Source organism: Pithys albifrons, chromosome 4 (assembly GCF_047495875.1).
Source record: "Pithys albifrons albifrons isolate INPA30051 chromosome 4, PitAlb_v1, whole genome shotgun sequence".
In the NCBI taxonomy this organism is placed as follows: Eukaryota; Metazoa; Chordata; class Aves; order Passeriformes; family Thamnophilidae; genus Pithys; species Pithys albifrons.
The window spans coordinates 89183431-89205190 of NC_092461.1; the positions used below are offsets into that span (position 1 = coordinate 89183431).

General features: G+C 41.2%; 1 protein-coding gene across 1 annotated transcript in view; it reads left to right on the plus strand.

Annotated features, from left to right (window-relative positions):
- The window catches only part of ZNF407 (zinc finger protein 407), a 352657-nt gene that overhangs the window by 211983 nt on the left and 118914 nt on the right, over positions 1–21760 (plus strand). Inside the window, exons 6-7 of the mRNA XM_071554926.1 lie at positions 1518–1601; positions 16099–16219. Of these exons, the coding sequence (XP_071411027.1) occupies positions 1518–1601; positions 16099–16219 (205 nt within the window). The remainder of the gene's footprint in view (positions 1–1517; positions 1602–16098; positions 16220–21760) is intronic.

Consider the following 21760-nt stretch of genomic DNA (forward strand, 5'->3'; position numbering starts at 1 on the left):
TTTCATGATCCCATTTTAGTGCTAAGATTCAAGCAACCTTGGAAACTTTGGAGGAATTGCTTTCCTTCTGGTAGCACAGGGCCCAGGGACTCCATCACTGTGGCAACGTGGGTGAGGAGCTGGAGATCCTCAGGGACCCTCACTAAGGCTGTGGTGGGAGAGGGTGGGTCATCTCTGTGGTGCCGTCTGGGGAGCCCCCACTTGCAGGACAGTCTCTTGCTTATATGAACGGCATCCAGAGCTAACTGAGGCACTGTGCTTTTCCAGAAAGTCTGTGTATTCGTGTGCCTGGTTATGTGAGAATAAACAGCATGGAGGTTCCATCCCTCTGTCTTCACAGGAGGACTCTGTAATTTGGCACCCAACCTCTTAACCCATCCTTCTTTTGTAGGAACTAAATTTTCTTCCCCACAGGGAAGAATTTGAAGGAGACTGTTAGTTTCAATGAATTCTGCATCATTGCCCTACCAGCCCCCTCTCCTATATGTTACTGTGAAAGAAGACAATTTGGCTCCAAATGACTGATGCGATTCTTCTAAAAACAAAAAATAAATTATAAATTTCATTTTTGGGTTATAGAGTCTGTACCTGAGGTTAGTGTTATTAATTCATAATGACCTTCTCTGTGGCCTTTAAGGGCTGAGATTGCTGTGCATGTTAGTACATGCTGAACAAAAATATTGCTGTGGAATGATAGACTGTGTTTATGGGAAACAGGGGAAAATCCTAGTTTCTCTTTAAAAACCCCCAAAACTAAAAAGAAGGCATTTATGCACTTTTAATGAGTATTGAGTTTGCCAAAATCTCTCATATTGGTCCAGAGGTTTGGAATGAAGAATTATCATTTGCAGACGAACAATGTGAGTTTTGCTGCAATTTCAGTAGCGATCCTGTTTCTTTATGTCATGAAAACTTCAGAAACGTTAACAGTGCTGAATTGCCACTGGTACTGAATAATATGGCTTTTATTCTTGCCTGTGCTCTTCTTATATTCTAGAAAATAATTTAATACTTACTAATAAATAGAAGGTAACTAAAGATGACTGTGACCTAGTCTGCTAAAAATTTCTCAGTACCTTTAATTTGTTAGTAAATTGAATATATTTTATTTAAGCAGAATCATGTATATAGTATATTAAAATTTTTTCCAGGCAATCTTTACTCAGCACAGAAAGGCCAGATGTATGGGAATTGTAAAAAATCAGGATATGCATAAAAACTGTTCAAGTGCATAAAGCAGCCCCATCTGGAAGACATCTAACAGAAATGAAGTTGTACAAAACCATTCCATTGATAATAAAGCTAATTTTTATGGGTCTGACAAGTATGTAATTATGTTCAGTGGTGCTTTTCAGATTTTATCACAGTCAATAAACCGCAGTGGTAATTTCATTCCCATTTGACATATTTACATGGAAACATTTGATTGGAGGAATTAGTAACCCTGAAAGCCTTGATAGATATGTTTTAATGATCTGTGACCTCCGCAGTCCCTCATCTGTTTATTGTTGCAACAGGCGAGAAGTCGTTCCTCTGTGACCTTTGTGGCTTTGCCGGCGGGACACGTCATGCCCTCACCAAGCATCGGCGGCAGCACACAGGTCAGTAAAGCTGTCTTTACTCTTTGCTGTATTTTCTCCAGGAAGGGAGTCCCTCTACACTAGGGAGTAACACAAGTCAAATAGCATGTTACAGCACAAATAATACATTGGCTCATTGTTTACTTTGCTTTTCCTCATTTTTTTTAAAATTGGTATGCCCAAGGTCTCCATCAAATCTGTTAGCTGGGAGTTTGAATAATTGCTAGGCAGTTGGTGGGGGGTGTTTTTGGTGGTGGTTTTTTGTTTTGGGTTTTTTTTTCTGAAGGAAGTACAATTGTAAAGACTGGCTTTCTTCTTTAAATGAATGGTAAGTCTACTATTTTTTTTTCCAAGGCCCAAATAGATTACCTACTGTGAAGATTTTGCAAGAGTCTGCTAGAATGTCCCTGGGTGAAAATTAGAGTCTACATATAGATTAATCCATTATTTTGGACTGAGGCATAGTTGAAAGCTAGTGTTGTTTCAGTTGCCCTTTCGTAATTTTAAGATAGTTTGTAATTAATAGGTGCAACTTTAAGAGTTACCACATGGCTGGCATGTAAAGCAAGATTTCTGTTCCAGAATTAGTAAAGCTTTCCTGCCACCTGGTTATAAAATTTTAATATCAGACAAAATTGAATTGGTTCTTAGTTTCAGAAGACCAGAAAAAGTGTAAGTATTAAACATTTATTAATACATTCTACCTTAATTGTGCTTTTTAGTAGTTCCTTGTAAGTGTTTGATTATTTGAATAGATTTTGTTCAAACAGACGTAGAAGTGTTGCTGTAAAGTCACTGCAGTTTTTTTGTTTTACTGACTATCATGAGGATAATGTAATATCATCAGGAATTGCTGTGTGAGTTAAGTGACCATTGTCTAATGTATAGTGGAAAGAAATGGCTAACAAATGAGAAGCTATAGTTGTTACATCATGAATTTTCCATGGATTTTGTAAAAGAATCACAGTGGGAGATTTTATTATGTCCCTGTATAAACTAATCTTCATTCAGGACATACACCATCTAAATGTGCAATTTCCTGGAGAGCAGCTACTCTCTTTCTTGAGAGCCTGAAGCCATTCTTCCCACCCTGTTTTCAGTTTATTTAAAGCAACCATATTTGGTGAAGACTCTGATGCTTTCAAAAAGGTGGGGTTTTCACTGCCAGCCAGGCATTATCGTTAAGCAGATAAGCCAAAACAAAAGTATTTTTAGGGCCAAATTTTGCTTGCAAATCTGGCTAGTAATCTTACTTTCAGAATTTTTTTTCTGATAACTAGGAACATAGGTTTATAGGATATTACTGTCACAGGCAGTTCCCATTCACCACAGGAAGTTTTTGTTCTTTAAGTGACCAAGAAAAGTCATTTAGTAAATGTAATAAGTTCTCTTAGAATTGCACTGTCTTGAACAGTAACAGGAGCAATTAGAACTACTGGAATAGAATCTGTATGCTTCACTTATAACTAACAGTTTCCAGTTTTCTGGAGATTTGAAGAATTTTCACATGTTGGCACAAGTTTGCCAAATGTGGGCTAAGAATGATTTCTTTTATGGCAATAAGTCATTGTTATCAATAGGATAAAAACTACCTTTTGTTTTTTATTGGCCTGTCATGTGACACATCTTGCAAATGTCTGGGACTCACAGCCAGTGCAGCCACACGAATAGTAACAATCATTTCAGAATGGGGAAGTAGAAGAAGTGCAAATTCTTGTATTTACCCTTCTTGTCTTTACCTATTATGTGAGTGCAGATCTAGTTTCTCATAAATGTAAGCCCTTATCATCAAATATATATTGATATTTTTTGTATCATTAGGCCAGAAGCCAACAGAAAAATATTTTATTTCCTGATTTCTGTGCCAAATTAGGCTGAAAATAGGATATGTTCCTGGTGAAAAGCTGTCTAGGTTTTTGAAGGAATTTTGCCCTTCTTTTCCCAGTGTGGTAGAGACTTCTTATGCTATGATCACAGGGATTTACAGGTTATAGATCATGAAGCTTGCATCTAGCAAGCATAACTTTATATTTTATGTCAGGACTGGAGGCTCGTTATTACTTTGCTATTAACTTTATACTATACAGGACAGTATCTCAGAGGCAGAGGAATCTGTCTTTTTGGCATTTATCTGCCTCTGTGGCACAAACAATCAGAGATGATTCTTTAGCAGAAAAATTATCTGTAGCTTCTATTTGTTTCAAGGAGAATGACACAATCCACCTTTGCCTTGTTGTAGTTTGGGATTATTATGTAAATTCTCTCCCCTGCCACTTAACTGCCCAGGCCAGCGGTTAACAAAAGAAGTAGTTAACTGTGATCGCTGGGGTGGGGGCAGGTTTGTCTCTTTTGGTTTTTTTTTGGATATTCTCCTCAGTCTTGGCTCGGCGGAACGGGGGAGTGGGGGCTCCAAGGAGGCAGGCTGCCCTGCTGGTTACTGCTGGGGTTTTCCCTGGCTGTCTTGCCGCTGCCTACTTCGGATTACTTTTTCCTGCCGTGCTGCTACCTGCCTTGGATTTGCTGCTGGGTGCTCGTACCTGTCTGCTTCTTGGACGGGGAACACAGGGGAAAGAGACTGAGTCCATCTGAAAGCCCACTGCTCGTCTGTTTCGCTGGAGAGGGACTGAAACTCACTCTGCAGCCAGCGGGCTGTGACAAGGACACTTAAGTATAACCTTTTCTCCCGGAGGAAAACCTGCTGGGTTTTGTTGTTGTTGTTTTTTTTTTTTCCCTCTTATGGTGTTGGGGAAGTGGGTTGCACTAGTCTGTTTACATATATATATATATATATATAGCAGTTATCCTTCTTGTATTAAAATTCCTTTTCTTAAATTTGATAAAGAGTGGTGTGATTATTGAGGAGGAGGCCCCTCCCCTGCTTGTGGGTAAAACATTTTGGTTTTTCCCCTCAAACCGAGACATTTCTTGGCGCCCAACGTGTGGGGCTTGTAAACAAAGAAGGATAACTGCTATTTTGTGGCACCATGTGGGTCTTGAGCTTAGAGTTCATCAGGACCATCCTGTATAATATATTGGCTTTTTGTTGGTACAAATTCATGCCAAAAGGAGCGGCAGGTTTAAGTCTTATCAACAAATCAATGAGCAAAACTCAAATAGCCGCAATTATTATTGAGTTCTTACTCTGGATTTATGGTGCCATGAATTCGATGCCTTTGGATGTCATGTGGGTGGTGCTCTCCAGGCTGTTTTCCTGCCGCAACCTAAGCTGCTACCTCTGGGGATTCAGTGATAATAGTACGGACCCTTGGGAAGGAACAAAGGGGAATCTCTTCTCCCAACCCTTTGTCCATTCCCCATTCAAGTCTGCTACAACAGCTTTTGAGATGTTTAAATTCTCCCTGGATGCCAGAGATATCTTGCTCTTTATGGTTTTTCTGCAGGGTTGTATCCCTGCAGCTTACAGAATGTTTGAAGGTAGGGCCAGGGTTTTTCCAGAATGCATTCAGAAACCTAGCCCAGTGAAGGGGGAAAAGCGAGAGAATAAAACCCCTGATGCCACAGTGAAGGGAGAAAAGGATGAGGCTAAACCAGGAGGACAGGCCAAGCCTATGGAAGTTGCCCCTATTCAGAAAAGGAAATATAAGACCAAATTAGACCATCCAGCAGACGATGAGGGGGTTGCTGCACCTCCACAGCAAGCAGACCCAGAGCCTGAGATCATCACTGAGTCATTGTCATTTGATAATCTCCGTAGTTTGCGGAAAGACATTGCTCGACACCCGGGTGAGCCCATCCTGACTTGGTTGATCCGAGTTTGGGACCTTATGGGTGAAACCTTACAACTGGATGGTGCTGAAGCCAGGTTTTTGGGGGCTCTGGCCCAGGACGTGGCTATTGAACAGGTGTTCGTGAGGGAATCAAAGCCCCTTTCACTCTGGGCACGACTTCTAACGAGTGTAAGAGAGAAGTTTGTTTATAGAGAAATCCTGCAGGAACATCATATTAGGAAGACTTGGAAGACGATGGAAGAAGGAATTTTACGTCTGAGGGAGATGGCAATGATGGACGTGCTTTTTGGAAGAGGTGGGCAAGCCAATAATGACCCTGACAAGGTCAGATGCACACCACATATGTGGTGGGACCTTTCACGCTCGGGGCCAGCTGAATACACCGATTTCCTGGCATCCATGTATAGGGAAGAGAACCATGAAACAGTGGGCGCAGTAGCAAATAAGCTCCGGATATATGAAAGCATGACCCACAGCCCAATGCAGGCCCGTATTTCTGCTGTAGAGACATTGGTTGAGAGTCTCAAGACGCTGCCTGCAGAGGTAAAAGCGATCAGAGAGGAAATTAGGGAAAGTCTCCAAGTGGCACCAGTGCGAATGAGAACCTCTGAAGTCAGAGCCAGACGCCCCCCAGCCAGAGGAAGTGGACAGACCTCACGAACTGAGATGTGGTACTTCCTGGCCAAACATGGAGAAGACATGGGACGGTGGGATGGGAAACCCACCCGTGCCCTTGCAGCCCGAGTACAAGAACTGAAGGAGAATGGAAGAAGGTCAGTGAGAGTAAGTGCAGTCCCAGTTTCCCACGGGCAAGAATCTGACCCACAGGAGGGCACCTCCCAGGTGTACTCATCGAGAAAAGGTTCTGACCGCTATGACCAGGATCAGTGTTAGAGGGGCCCTGCCTCTAGCCAGGTAGAGGCACGGGACAACCGTGTCTATTGGACTGTGTGGATTCGATGGCCTGGTACATCAGACCCACAAAAGTATAAGGCTTTGGTTGATACTGGCGCTCAATGCACATTAATGCCATCAGGACATGTGGGCTCAGAAACTATTTCTATTTCTGGGGTGACAGGGGGATCTCAAGAGTTGACTGTGCTAGAAGCTGAAGTGAGCTTGACAGGGAGAGATTGGCAGAAACACCCCATTGTGACTGGTCCAGCCGCCCCATGTATCCTGGGCATTGACTACCTCAGGAATGGATATTTTAAGGACCCAAAGGGGCATAGATGGGCTTTTGGAATAGCCACTGTACAGACAGAAGGGATTGAACAATTGAACTCATTGCCAGGTCTCTCAGAAAGTCCTTCTGCTGTTGGACTGTTGAAAGTTGAGGAACAGCAAGTGCCAATTGCCACCACGACAGTGCACCGTCGGCAATACCGAACGAACCGTGATGCTGTGATCCCCATCCATAAGATGATCCGTGAACTGGAGAGCCAAGGGGTGGTCAGCAAAACCCACTCACCCTTCAACAGCCCCATCTGGCCTGTGCATAAGTCTGATGGAGAATGGAGATTGACTGTGGACTATCGTGGCTTGAATGAAGTTACCCCACCGCTGAGTGCCGCTGTGCCGGACATGCTGGAGCTCCAGTATGAACTGGAGTCCAGGGCAGCAAAGTGGTATGCCACTATTGACATTGCTAATGCGTTCTTCTCCATTCCTCTGGCACCAGAGTGCAGGCCACAGTTTGCTTTCACCTGGAGGGGCGTGCAGTACACCTGGAACCGACTACCCCAGGGGTGGAAACACAGTCCCACCATCTGTCATGGACTGATCCAGACTGCACTGGAGAAGGGTGAGGCTCCAGAACACCTGCAATACATTGATGACATCATTGTGTGGGGGGACACAGCAGAAGAGGTTTTTCAGAAAGGAGAGAAAATCATCCAGATCCTTTTGGGAGCTGGCTTTGCCATCAAACGGAGTAAGGTTAAGGGACCAGCCCAAGAGATCCAGTTCCTGGGAGTGAAGTGGCAGGATGGACGCCGTCAGATTCCAACAGAAGTCATCAATAAGATCACAGCAATGTCTCCACCTACCAGCAAAAAGGAAACACAAGCCTTCCTGGGTGCCATAGGGTTCTGGAGGATGCATATCCCAGCATACAGTCAGATCGTAAGCCCTCTCTACTTGGTAACCCGTAAGAAGAATGATTTCCACTGGGGCCCTGAGCAGCAACAAGCCTTTGACCAGATCAAGCATGAGATTGCTCAGGCTGTAGCCCTTGGACCAGTCAGGACAGGACCAGACGTACAGAACATGCTCTACTCCGCCGCCGGGAATAATGGCCTGTCTTGGAGCCTTTGGCAGAAGGTGCCTGGTGAGACTCGAGGCCGACCACTTGGATTCTGGAGCCGAGGCTACAGAGGATCTGAAGCCAACTATACCCCCACAGAGAAAGAGATCCTAGCCGCCTATGAAGGAGTCCAAGCCGCCTCAGAGGTGATTGGCACAGAAGCACAGCTGTTTCTGGCACCTCGACTACCAGTGCTGAAGTGGATGTTGTCAGGACAGGCTGCCTCTACACATCATGCCACTGATGCTACCTGGAGCAAGTGGATTGCCCTGATTACGCAGCGCGCCCGTATAGGAAAATCAAATCGCCCTGGGATCCTGGAAATCATCACGAACTGGCCTGAAGGTGAAAATTTTGGTCTAGCAGATGAAGAGGAAGAGCAGGTGACACGTGCGGAAGAAGCTCCACCATACAATCAATTGCCAAAAGAGGAAATACGCTACGCCCTCTTCACCGATGGCTCCTGTCGCATTGTAGGGGCTAATCGCAAATGGAAAGCAGCTGTATGGAGTCCCACACGACAAGTTGCAGAAGCTACTGAAGGAGAAGGTGGGTCGAGTCAGTTTGCAGAGCTTAAAGCCGTGCAGTTGGCCCTGGACATTGCTGAACGAGAGAAATGGCCAAAGCTTTACCTCTACACCGACTCATGGATGGTGGCCAATGCTCTCTGGGGATGGTTAGACCGATGGAAGAAAACCAATTGGAAACGCAGAGGGAAACCCATCTGGGCTGCCGATATATGGCAAGATATTGCCACCCGAGTAGAGAAGCTGATTGTGAGAGTCCGCCACGTAGACGCACACGTGCCCAAAAATCGGGCCAATGAGGAACATCTCAACAACCAACAGGCAGACCGAGCTGCGCAAGTGAAAGTATCACAGACAGATCTGGACTGGCAGCACAAGGGAGAGCTGTTCTTGGCTCGATGGGCCCATGATGCCTCGGGCCATCAGGGCAGAGATGCCACTTATAAATGGGCACGAGACCGAGGGGTGGATTTAACCATGGACATTATCTCTCAGGTTATCCACGACTGCGAGACATGTGCTGCCATTAAGCAGGCTAAGAGAGTGAAGCCCCTGTGGTATGGTGGACGCTGGGATAAGTATAAGTACGGGGAGGCCTGGCAGGTTGACTACATCACACTGCCACAGACCCGCCAAGGCAAGCGCTATGTGCTCACCATGGTGGAAGCAACCACAGGGTGGCTGGAGACACACCCAGTGCCTCACGCCACTGCTCGGAACACCATCCTAGGCCTGGAAAAACAAGTGCTGTGGCGACATGGCACCCCAGAACGAATTGAGTCAGATAATGGAACTCATTTCAAAAACAGCTTAGTTGCTACCTGGGCGAGAGAACATGGCATTGAGTGGGTGTATCATATCCCCTACCATGCACCAGCTGCCGGGAAAGTTGAGCGGTGTAATGGACTGTTGAAAACCACTTTGAAGGCGTTGGGTGGAGGGACTTTCAAACACTGGGATCAACACTTAGCAAAGGCTACATGGCTAGTCAACACTAGAGGCTCTGTCAATCGAGCCGGCCCTGCCCAATCAGAACCCCTTCACACTGTAGATGGAGACAAAGTCCCTGTAATACACCTGAGAGGTATGCTAGGGAAAACAGTCTGGATCAACCCTGCCTCAGGCAAAGGCAAACCCATTCGTGGGGTTGTCTTTGCTCAAGGATCTGGTTCCACCTGGTGGGTGATGCAGGAAGATGGAGAGACACGATGTGTACCTCAAGGGGAACTTATCTCTGGGTAAACGACTCATATTACTGTATTTGTAAACACTTAATTATTTGAAAGAAAATTTAAGTTTAATGTAGAGTATCGGCATGGAAGAGAATTTAGGGGTGGATAATGTTGTAGTTTGGGATTATTATGTAAATTCTCTCCCCTGCCACTTAACTGCCCAGGCCAGCGGTTAACAAAAGAAGTAGTTAACTGTGATCGCTGGGGTAGGGGCAGGTTTGTCTCTTTTGGTTTTTTTTGGATATTCTCCTCAGTCTTGGCTCGGCGGAACGGGGGAGTGGGGGCTCCAAGGAGGCAGGCTGCCCTGCTGGTTACTGCTGGGGTTTTCCCTGGCTGTCTTGCCGCTGCCTACTTCGGATTACTTTTTCCTGCCGTGCTGCTACCTGCCTTGGATTTGCTGCTGGGTGCTCGTACCTGTCTGCTTCTTGGACGGGGAACACAGGGGAAAGAGACTGAGTCCATCTGAAAGCCCACTGCTCGTCTGTTTCGCTGGAGAGGGACTGAAACTCACTCTGCAGCCAGCGGGCTGTGACAAGGACACTTAAGTATAACCTTTTCTCCCGGAGGAAAACCTGCTGGGTTTTGTTGTTGTTGTTTTTTTTTTTTCCCTCTTATGGTGTTGGGGAAGTGGGTTGCACTAGTCTGTTTACATATATATATATATATATATAGCAGTTATCCTTCTTGTATTAAAATTCCTTTTCTTAAATTTGATAAAGAGTGGTGTGATTATTGAGGAGGAGGCCCCTCCCCTGCTTGTGGGTAAAACATTTTGGTTTTTCCCCTCAAACCGAGACATGCCTGCACTGTTGCATTTACATGGGTTCCCTTGTATTTTCATCCAGTGCTCAACTCTGTCTCATTATCTGCATGCACTCCTCTTTATACCTTTGTTTTCTCTCCCCAGTTGGCACAATTTTCCAAAAGCAGAATGCCAAAGCAAATTACAATCAGGTTTGAAAGGGATAGGTATCAAAAATAGTCTAAATGGCTTAAATAATTCCCTGCTGTAATACAAGATGTCTAGGGGTCTGACATAGAACATCTTCCATCAATGATTTACTTCTATCACCTGTCAGACACCCTTGATTCAAGGGCAAATGAGCAAATCCTCACATGTAGTTAAGGAGTCTTAACCAACTTAGCAAGTCTCCTCTGGTCCCAGCCTCAAGGCCTGAGATGTCCTGACACCCCAGAGAAATGTTCAGCTGCTGGTAGATATTTGACACAAGAGAGGACGGGCTATAAGATCAGGCACTTAAGCTTTTGATACTCTTCATTCTGGTATTTCTTACTCTATTCTTCTCTTTTTGGATAAGAGTGTTTCTGTGTACCTGAAGAAACACTTTTATTTTGTGAAAGATGTGTTTTCTTTGGAAATTTTAAAGGGAGCATGAAGTATAACTTTGTGTGAAAAAAGCTGACAGAATCTCACTCGTGGCCACTCATGGAGCAAACTGTAGGGACAAGTTTGGTAAATAGGATGTTACCCCATGAAGAGATGTTTTTGGTTTTTTATTGAAAAGAACTACAGGAATGTTAAACTGAAAGAAAAAGCCATTAGTTTTAAGACTTGAAAAATGTTTGTACTTACATATTTGCAAATATGATGTAGATTTCCTTGATAGAGGCTTTCTCAGCTGTAAAGTAGGAGCAATAATGTGACCTATTGAGATTCCTGGTGTTTTACCAGTTGACATTTTTATTCTGTGTTAAATATGTTCTGTATTTAGTGACTGACCTGGTCCTGTGAGGAATGCACACTTTGAACAAAGAATAAGTGAAGTCCTTGACTGATTTTGTCTCGAGAAAATGTTCTATCATTATTTTATGATCTGAATGCATCTTGTTCCAGTCCTATTCTGCAAGAATCTGTCTATGAAATTCTGCAAGTCTTTTACTGACTATGTAAATATCCATGGCCTGATCTTCTTTTTTCTGAATTGAAGCAATGGCAACTTCAAGAGTGGTCCAGAGTTTGACTGGAATTTTATCACACTGTAAAGAATACTTACATCTCTGTCTGTCGAATGCTTTACAACAGACACTTGTGGCTGCCTAGGCTGTGATAAACTGTCTTAAGAATCTTGGACTGCTTGCAGTATCAGCTGGTGCTGCGTGGTAAATAAGGGACAGCTTGTGGTGCTGCAGGAACTTATATGCCATAGCTATGGTGTCTCAACAAGACTGGGAAATAAAAATTTCATCTTTTGAGTCATCCTGAAGCAATTTTTTTAATTTGTATTTCGTTCCAGTATGAAAATATGCCTGAAGATAGGAAGATAAATAAATAATGTTCAAATTTTAGTGTTCGCTGAATTTAGAATTAGTTGAATTCCACAAAGAATCCAAGGGATTATCTGAATTTTGTAATAAAAAAGAGTAAATAACCTCTAAATCAGCCACCAAAAATGCACACATATACACGAAAGAAGTGTGCAATATCACATAGTTTAAATATTTTGCCCTAATCATGATTGACTAAGAAATTGCACAAGAGAGAAAAAACAAGCCAGAGTAATTATTTCTGGCTTGAAATGAAAACATGGAAACACTTAATTCATAATTTTCAAATGTTTTTTCTCTATGTTCTTATTGTTCTGCTCTCCGCCTTTGTTTTTCTGTCTTTTAGAATTACTCTAGTTTTCCAGTCTTCTCCATGTTTCCCAGTAAACTTCTATTTTGTGCTGTAGTAGCTGGCTCAGCAACAGTGCTGATCAGTAATAGCATGTGTTCTCTTGCATGAAATCCCTTTTTTAATGTTGGTTAGTACTCCTGCAAATTGCAAAAACCTCATCCTTGTCTTCTACACAATGACAGTCTACATTTGCTTCTTATGTGTTGGTTGTGGTGGAATCTTCCTGGGCATGATAGAGGTACATTACAGCAGTAGAGTGTGAGCAGGTAAGTACTTACTATACACAGCACTTCTGTGGCAGTCACCAGGCACCTTGAACCTGTGGAGCTGCTTAAGAAGATCGTGTCTTTGTTCAAGTATTTTCATGAATTTTTGAAGATGGTAGCTTATATCTCGGATCACTGTTTGTATGATTGCTTCTGCTCACTCATTTCAATCTTGCACTTCTCAAGACATTTATAGGTCAATGTATAAAAGAAAGAAAATTTAATAATATATGTGTTTTTATCCAGATGAGTGACTCACTTTGTGTTTCTATTTCTCATGTGAACTGCTCTTTGACTTTAATGTGTAGTTACATTACTTGGCATTGAATTTAATGTATAATGTAGCCTCTTCCCTTCAACTTCCCCACCACAGCTTAAAAAAATTATAATGTTGCATATCACAGAAAATGTAGCACAGTAAGAAGACATTGCTTTTTTCATCAAGGGACAAGGTGAAATTTGGAGAGCATCATTGTTGGTGTTCCTTTTCCATTTACATCAACATTAGCAGCAGAGTATGGAACTTGATTATAGCAAACCTTTGACCAGAAGACACTAAAAACCTGGGGTTTTAAAACTTTCTCTGTACCTGAGAGAAGTCTAGTGGCAAGAGAAAGAAAACTTTCGTCCTAATGGTTTGAGAAGAGCAGAATGGGTAGAACTGATGAGGTTGTCTGACTTGCAGCAACTTTAATAACTGCTTTTACAAACCAGTGCTCCCCATGAACTGACCCTTTTATCATTTCCTTTCCTGACCTTTGATTGTTGTAGCTCAAATTTTCCATGGTTAAACAACTGATGGACTTCAGGAGTTGGTTGCAGTATTGCCAAAAATGCAAACCCATTTTGTTTGTGACCCTGTGGTCAGGAAATGGAGCTTTGTGAAAGTGCTTCTGTCAAAACAAAATAAGGCGCCAGAAAGTGGGTCCTGACTTCCTTCCCCCACTCCCCTCAGAGCTTGTTGACTTTTGGGTTGTTTTGGGTCACCTTTTTTTTTTCGTGGGATTTGTTAAAGGTAGAGATGGTGAGGCCCAGACAAGTCTTCCATAATGGTAATGGGAGGGTGAGGTGGTTTGGGGTTTTTTTTACCTTTACTGATCTTTAAATAAGTATAGTTTGTCCTTACACATTTCTGGATACACTATTTAATAGTTGCTACATTCTGTTATTTAAAAAAAGTCAATATTGATTTTTTGGTGTTATTTTAATTTTGTATGAATTAGAACCTCTATTGGTGGTTAGGAAGAATCATGGAATTTTTAATGGCAGCTCATATTAAAAAATATATATTTATTGCCTGAAATGTCTGAAGGCAGGAAGGGTAGAAGGAAAATTGAAACATAAAGACTTATAAGAAGCATTCTGGCCCACAGATAGGGAAGACAAAAAATACTTGAAGGAGTTGAACTATGGAAAACTTTAATAAATAAACAAGTGAAGAAACGTACTCCTTCTACAGGTAATATACTTTTTAACATCCCCCAACCAACCCAAAGAACTACCTAGCTGTCTCTCAGATTTTTTTTTCAACTGTACTTACTAACCTGGATAGTTTTCCATAAAGCTACTGTTTCCCATGTGCAGCTGCTAAGAATTGCAGGCTATCCTAGGCTGTCTTTTTTCCTCCCAGTTTAGTTGGCTTTTGTTTTGTGGTGCTGCTGTGATGTGTTTTCTGTCAGGTGAGATTTACACATAGTCCACTTGACAGGAGCAGTTAGCCTCAAGGCTTTCCTAAGGAGAAACTTCCTGGAGCAGTGGGCAAGGATTATCATTTTTCTTATGTTCATGATGGAATTTGCAAGCCCTTCTGGCTTCAATGGGCCCTCGCTCGGCTGTCAGCCCTGCTGGCCCTGCCATGCAGCAGCAGCAAACCTTTATTTGATCCATTTTCCCCTGAATGGCAAACTAAAAATCTCCTTTCAATTCACATCTGCCTTTTTTACAAGGGGTCAAGTTGGCAAAGTCCTAATGCATTTTAAATTAAAACAGTTAAATAAGTATGTATGTTATCTAAAATACTTGTGGCTTTACTACTTAGGCTTGAAAATGTCGCTGTCTTCTTTAATAGTAGATGATAAAATGAATCAGAACAGGAAATCTTCGGTTGAAGAACGGGTTATGTTGCTAGGGAGTCTGTGGCCTCCCAGAGAGTTTAATTGAAGCAGCAGCCAGGACCATTCAAGCTTCTGGGAGAATCAGCTTCTACAGAGCAGAGTGTCAGGGTCTGACAAGAAAACTCCATTTGGGGCAGGAAAGACATACTTTCTAGCAGTCTCAATTTGTCCAGCATAGAGGCTTCGGCTTTGTGTCCTGCCCCTTCACCTTTCCTTGTCCCATGAAACAATAAATGAGAAACATTGGCTGGTATTCTCTCCAGTAGCTGCTAAAAGCAATTATTCCAACTCTGTATGGTGCTCAGAAGCTGTTCTGTTGTCCTTCCGTCCAGCAGTATGGGCTTTTTCTGGCCTTGAGGACCTTGCATATCATTTTCCCTTGTGAGGAAAAACCCCCACGATCTCCAAGAATGAAAACTACAGATTTCTGTCTCCTCTGTGGCAAATACTCTGGCAAAGTCTATGTCAAAGTTTTGCGCGTCTCATGCTATAAACAGCCTTCAAAAATTTGGCTAGAGGGGCGTGACCATTTGGGGGTGGCCTTTTGCTACTGGTTGCAAAAGGTCACTGTTACTGATAATCTTGCACTGGTGGTGTGTCTTCTGTCAGTCTGAAAAACTGGACATTGTACCTGCTTAGGGTTCAATTTTGAAACTGCCTGTTGTAGAGCATGGAACATTCTACAAGTTACATGTCTGTCCCTTGGAGTTTGGTCCATACTTCTTAAGTTAGGAATGTTGATTCCTTAGCACAAATACCTCTGAAGGCTTGTACAATGTAGGGGAAATCACCTAAGTTAGGAACTGCCTTTTATCTTCTGCATACAAAAAGAAATCTGTTTCCTCCCTAGGTGGTAACTACATATGCCTGTAGAGCCTCACAGAATACTTCTGGGACAACCAGTTGGAAAAATGGGATGCAGGTGTCATAGCTATGCATCATAGTGTGTATATCTGTCACGAGATTTTGGTTTGGTATCTTCTAAGGGGTAGATCCCTCCACTGGAGAGAAAAGTATTCTTTCACATAATAATTTAGACAGTAGAGATTTTTAGTTTTCTTCAATTATTAGTCCGATAGAAATTTTCACTGCAGTTGCTCAGTCAGCAGAGATTGAATTTTAGTATTATGAAAATATTATTTTCCTAGTCTAGATTTGGTGGTGTTTTTGTTTTTTTTTTGGGGGGGGGGGATTTCTTCATAAACTTTTCAAGTCCTTCTGCTGAAAACTGGCCTGTTGTTCAGAAAAGATTCAAAAGGGCAGAAGACTAGCAGACAAGAGAGGGGGATGGAGCACTTAGTTCTGGTTCATATTTTCACCTTCTGTCTCCAACAGTCTTGTTTTTGGACTTCTTGACCCAGCTTCAACAGAAAGGTGTAGGATGAGAGGAATGCCTGCCACCTGGTTATAGTTTCATGAAATAAGACCCAGTAACATGGTTACTCTGTATCAGTGCAGTTCTTTCTCCTCCTTTTTTCTGCTGTGTAACACCACATGGAAAGCAAATGGACACTGATGTGTATATGTAATATTTTTCAATTATTATATTTTATTTCGAAATTTATTTTGTATTCTTATTTTCTATATATACACAGAGTAAAATATTTCAATGGGTATGCCAGAAATTTGGACTTGTATTCCTATTCTATTGATGAAAACTGATAATTCTTCTCTTGTCCTCTTCTAGGAGAGAAACCATTCAAATGTGATGAGTGTAACTTCGCTTCCACAACACAGTCACATCTGACACGACATAAGCGTGTCCATACTGGAGAAAAGCCTTACAGATGTCCCTGGTGTGACTACAGGTAATGAGTCATTAACTAAAGCATGATGAGAGAAGGGTTAAGGTGATCAGATGAGGTTCATTTGAAGTCACCAATAAAAATATATTGCCATTAAAACACCATCAGGGCAGCAGTAATTGCATATTAAATTAGGAACTGAATTTAAAAACTTAGTCTTCAGTATTTAGGTATTACTTTATAAAGAAAAACAAATGATGGGAAACCTTTTAGTGGTAACACTACAGTGCTAATGTTGAGTGTTTGTTTCACAGCTGCTCTAGTGTCTGTTAGAATTCTCTGTGGTAAGGCTGCTTATCTGCATCACCTTTTCAAATCAGTTGCAGTTCTGAAATTTTTCTCGGTTGAGTTGCAACCATTTCACCAAGAAAGGGAAAGTTCTCTAAAAGGCTTAGCAGCCTAAGTGCTCACCAGACACTTGTTAGAACAGGAAGCTACTGGAACTAGTTACAGTTCTGCCAAGTCTTGCTCCAGTTTTCCTTCTCCTTCCCAGCCCAGGATGTTTGGATGAGTTGGCCTTAGGGTTGGTTCTATGGGAAAGCCTCCCATGTTGCACCACTAAAACCCACCTGTTGGGGCAGTAGATTAAAGTCTTAAAAATCACATGATTCAACATTACCCTCTGTGGGTAACCCTTTTGTTCTGTATAGACTACTTATTAAATGAACTCTTATTGCTTCTAAATGATCCTTTACTTTTAAACACTGCTTCCACAATCTAGAATACTTTTAATACCTTGTAGTGAGGTGGCTAGTCCATGTGTACTGTAAAGGAATCCATAGAATTTTTATGGGAAATTTGCAGGAGTGGATGTTCCAAAAGTTTTTAAAATATCACCATTTTATTTAATAAATGGCACATGAATAGATATATGTGTTGTGATGCATTACACAAGAGGAGAAAGTTAAACATTTGATTGTACCACTATAGCATTTTTTATTTTCTTTTCATGCTGAACATACAATTGTAATGTTCCTTTAGTGTAAGTTTTAATGTAGCTTCCTGAAAGAAGACTATATAACAAAGCCTAGGATTTCACTCTGTGAGCATCTTTACAGAAAACTCTTGTACAGAAAGCTTCTGCCGTGATCATGCAGTTTCTCTACAGAACTTTTTGTTGCACTGTTTTGTGCCTGTGGGGCAAATCTTCAGTGAACTCTTCTGTATTGAGGACCCATTAAATCACTCTCTAGAACTGCAGAGAACTGAATTTGATACCTTGAGGTGCAGGGGCCCTGTTTCTGTGCTGATACCTTAACGCTCTGCCTTCTTGCTTTCTTCTTGTTGTTTTTAATAAATGGAAAAATTTCTGTCAGCTTCAGTAAGTCCTCGAAGAATGAGAGGGGGCTTTGTGTTGTTGAAGTAGTTGTATTAAAAGGTCTGTGTTGAGTGAAGTGAGAGCATATAAGCAATAGTGTGACATGATGTGCTGCAATGAAGGTAAAATAAGTGCTGTCTTCAATGCTGTGTGTTTGAGGAGACTTAATCTTGTGGTCATTCACTTCAGTGAACCATCCCAGTTGTCAGGAATAGTCTTATTACAGGACTAGGTAATGAGAGGTGAGTTGTAGTGGGTCTGAGCATCTTGACTTGAAGACCTTAGAGACATCCACATTGTGGATGTGAAACAGTTTGCAGTTTAGGGTTTGTTACGCACATGCAAGGAGTGGATGCAATTCCCTCACTCGGTATGAGAAAATACATAACTTAATGCTCTGTTGAATGAAAGATGGGAGATCATTTTACATTGAATGGACAGTTTTCTGTATGGGATATAAATTCCAAGAAATAGCAAGTTTTTTAGTAGTATTTTATTACGCTGGAGGTTATTACAGAAGATGCAAGCATAATTTATTTTATCAGGATTAGCAAGAAATATCTGAGCACTCCCTGCCTCTATATTATTGAAAAATAAATGTTTCATGGCAATAGGATGTTAGTTTCCATCCTTCACAGGCCAATTTTGACCTAATCTTTGGAGGCTGATCTCTGCAGATACCAGCTGATGAAGCTTTGATTATGCAGGAAATTTGTTCTGAGCTCAGCTGAAAAACATCTGGCAGGGATGCAGGAATCAGAGCTGTGCTGCTGCTGCTGCTGCAATCTCAGAGAGGCAGTGAGGCACTCCGTGGAGCTGCAGAGGAGCCCATAGAGGGGCTGCTGTATTTATTAGCTCAGCAGTCCTGCCTGAGCCTGCCAGTTTCCACAGTCCCGGGGTATTAGCCAGCCTTGTTGGCTGTATACAAGTATTTGTTCTTCTCTCTATCCAAATGTCTCTGTTTTAAAATACAATTTTAAGGAAATCACATTGTCTCCTGGTCAACTTACCCAGTACTCTCTCTTTCAATGGAAAGGAATTAGCAACTCTGTAAATAGTATTGTTTGTACCAGTTCAGCAGATGTTATGTAGTCTTGCAAATGTCACCTACAGAGAAAATTAAGATGAAGATCTTAAAATCTGCTGACCTAGTGATAAAATTCCTCCCCATTTCTAGTGGTTGGGGTCTCATTGTGGTGCTTTGCACTCAGCCCTTGCATTGTAAGTTCATTCAGACTATTTCAGATGTTGCTGTTTAGTGTTGCTTGGCAACTGCAGACTCTTTAATGACCCTTGTAATTTCAGCAAGGTGAATATTTCTCTTTTTGTGTCAGCATGTGGAGGAGAGTATTGTTAGCCTACCATAAAGTCTCCTTTCACTGATAGATGAAGTGATCTCTCTATTCTATAAAGTAGTTTGAGACACTTGAATTAAAACAATGTCTAAATACAAGGTATTTTAATTATTCCAGTTCAGCACATCCATGCTCAGACTGTTCTTGGAGATTCTTGCTTTCAAGCTTTTCAATTTCTCAGCCTGAAATTGTGAACAATCATCCTGCAAAATCTATTGCCAGTTTAGTGAGTGAAAAGCTAGCTAACCCTGGCTAGAAAGACAGAAAAAGGCCTATTAGAAGAAACTAATCTGAATTTAGGAACTGTTACAAACTTTATAAACTGAAGTGAAATAGGCTGTAAGATACTGTGGGGAAAAGTGATTTTGGCTGCAAGGAACAGAAAAGGGAATTTATTCCCTATATAATGTGCAGAATAGGAAATTCTTTTCTTAACTAGAAAAATGCATCATTGTATGTGGTTTTCTGAAGTGAATAATGAACTAACCTAGCATTTTTAGCTTACAAATTATATACTCTCTATAGTATCCATATTCCCCAAAAGAAAATGAGAGATTTTGGTCACTTTATTTTAAAAAGTTGCTTTTATAATATGTGCTTCTGGCTGTACTTCTATACTCCTGCAGAAAGGTTACCTTCCATCTCTAGTGCTTGCACTGTGATCACTTGGTACTTATTTTTGTCTAAATTCTTTTGTACACTGATAACAAAGAAAGGAACATCTGCTTTTCTATATTGTAGTATGTGACTTCAAGTAAAAAATTAAAATTTGAAATAACAATTTAAGTCTAGTTTTTAAAATCTAATTCAATTTGAAGGCAGAAAAGTATATATATTCATAAATACAAAAATTTGCTGGTTAAGTATTTAGTTATATTTTTCATGTTTATGTTTTCAATCTAGGTTTTCCCTATTTATTTAAAAATATGCACAATTTTCCTTTGCATTTACTTTTTCAAACCACACAGCACATCTCTCCATTCTTAAGTCAGTGTGCTTTGCCATACAAAAATATTCATTCACTCTTAATTAATGTTCAACTTAATTTTATAATGCAGAATTGGTCTCACAGGGCCCTGCACCACCATTACATATGCAATGCTTATTTCATATTTCTTAGTCATTTAAAAAAGATGTGTTATGTGGCTGAACTTTCCAGATGATACGATCCTACAGTTACACTGACAATACTGTTTGCATTTGGTAATGGGCACAGTAAGTATTGAAGAGCTATATAACCTCACAAAAATTAACACCACCTGTGAACAGATTTCTAAATCTGTCAGTTGTATAGTCTGTGGCCAAACTTTCTAAACCTGCAACATATTTAGGTGCCTGAATTTGACCTGGCTGAAGAAGTGCAAAACTCCCCTAAGTCTGATGACGTCCATGTGAGATGCAGATATACAGCATTTTCAAAAACTTAACTTCTTTTGTGCATGTGTCTAAAGTAAGAATGGGAAATCTCATTTTAATCTTTAAAGGCTTCAAATTTAACTGCTGTTGGTCCTGACTTTCTGTGTAACTATTACAGCTTCTCAGGCAATTTATGTTCGTGGTGTGTGTGGGGTGGATGTTTCAGTGTGAAATGGATCTGAATTACTTGGTGGGGGCTTTTCTCACATAGTCACATTTGTTGCATTACAGAGCTCAGGAGAAGCACTGGCGTATTTTTGTGATGCAGAAAGAGTATTGCTACATTTTTGACCATGAGAGTAAGGGACAGGTATAATGGGTGCTTTGTGCCACCCCTCTGCTATAATGAAACAAAATTCAACTTTCATTTCTCCAGAATGCCTCTGTATGGTTTATTTTGCACAGAGTACCCATGGCAGTGAGAGGAAGCATGGAGGGAAGTATCCTGGGGTGTTCCTCAGCCACAGATAAGAAGGTGTAGAAGCTGCATAAAACAACCAGACCAGCAAAACAGCATTCATTCCTTTCTATAAAGTATATGGCTTGTGAAGGATGTCTTACAAGACCGAGAATAAATAGCATACATTTTTAATATAATTATGTAAGCTAAAATAAATATTTTACATTTATTATGCATAATAAAATAATTAGACAACATTCTGTAAGGGAATGTGGCATCTGAAATTCCAAGTGCAGAAGGATTCATTGCGGATTTTCAGCAGCAGTGACAGCATGACTTACGGGGAGTGACTCCACAGGGACTACTTTTCTTTTTTTGGACAGCATCCCTAGGGAGTTCCTATTTCCCTCTGACTTATAATATCTGTTCATAGATTGTAAAGACCAGTTTGTAATACACTTCAGGATTTTCACCTAAGTAATAAGAATGTGCAAAGTAAGTGTTTTCTCTCCGTTTATTTTGGGTAATTCAATAACCTTAGGTATGATTGCATCAGCTGTGCACTATTCCCCAGTTACATCAAGGATAACTGGGGACTACTTTACAGATGAGGTAACCATATGTACTAATTCACAGCAAAACTGAAAGGCTATTAAGGCAAATCCTACATACAATTAATAAAACAATGTATTTATCATTAAAACATTCATATACATTTTGTAATCAGTGAAATTTTACATGTATGTATAAGAAATAACTAGGATGTAAAGCTGTATAGACTGATGAGGATTCCAGGTGGCCACAATCACTGCATTGTGAAAACCACTTTTTTATATACATATGACAAAGGGTAAAAAAAAAAGTGCATATCCTTTGTACAAATACAAAGTTGCTAAGGAAAATAATGCATATATGTAATAGAACAAACTGGGCCTTCAGGAGGCACTTCAGCTTCTGTTCTGTTTAGCAGCAGGAGCTGAGGATATCCAGGGCTTTGTGTTAGCAGGCTTATAAACAAATGAAGATAAAAGTTTAGGGAGACATTCTGTCAGAGC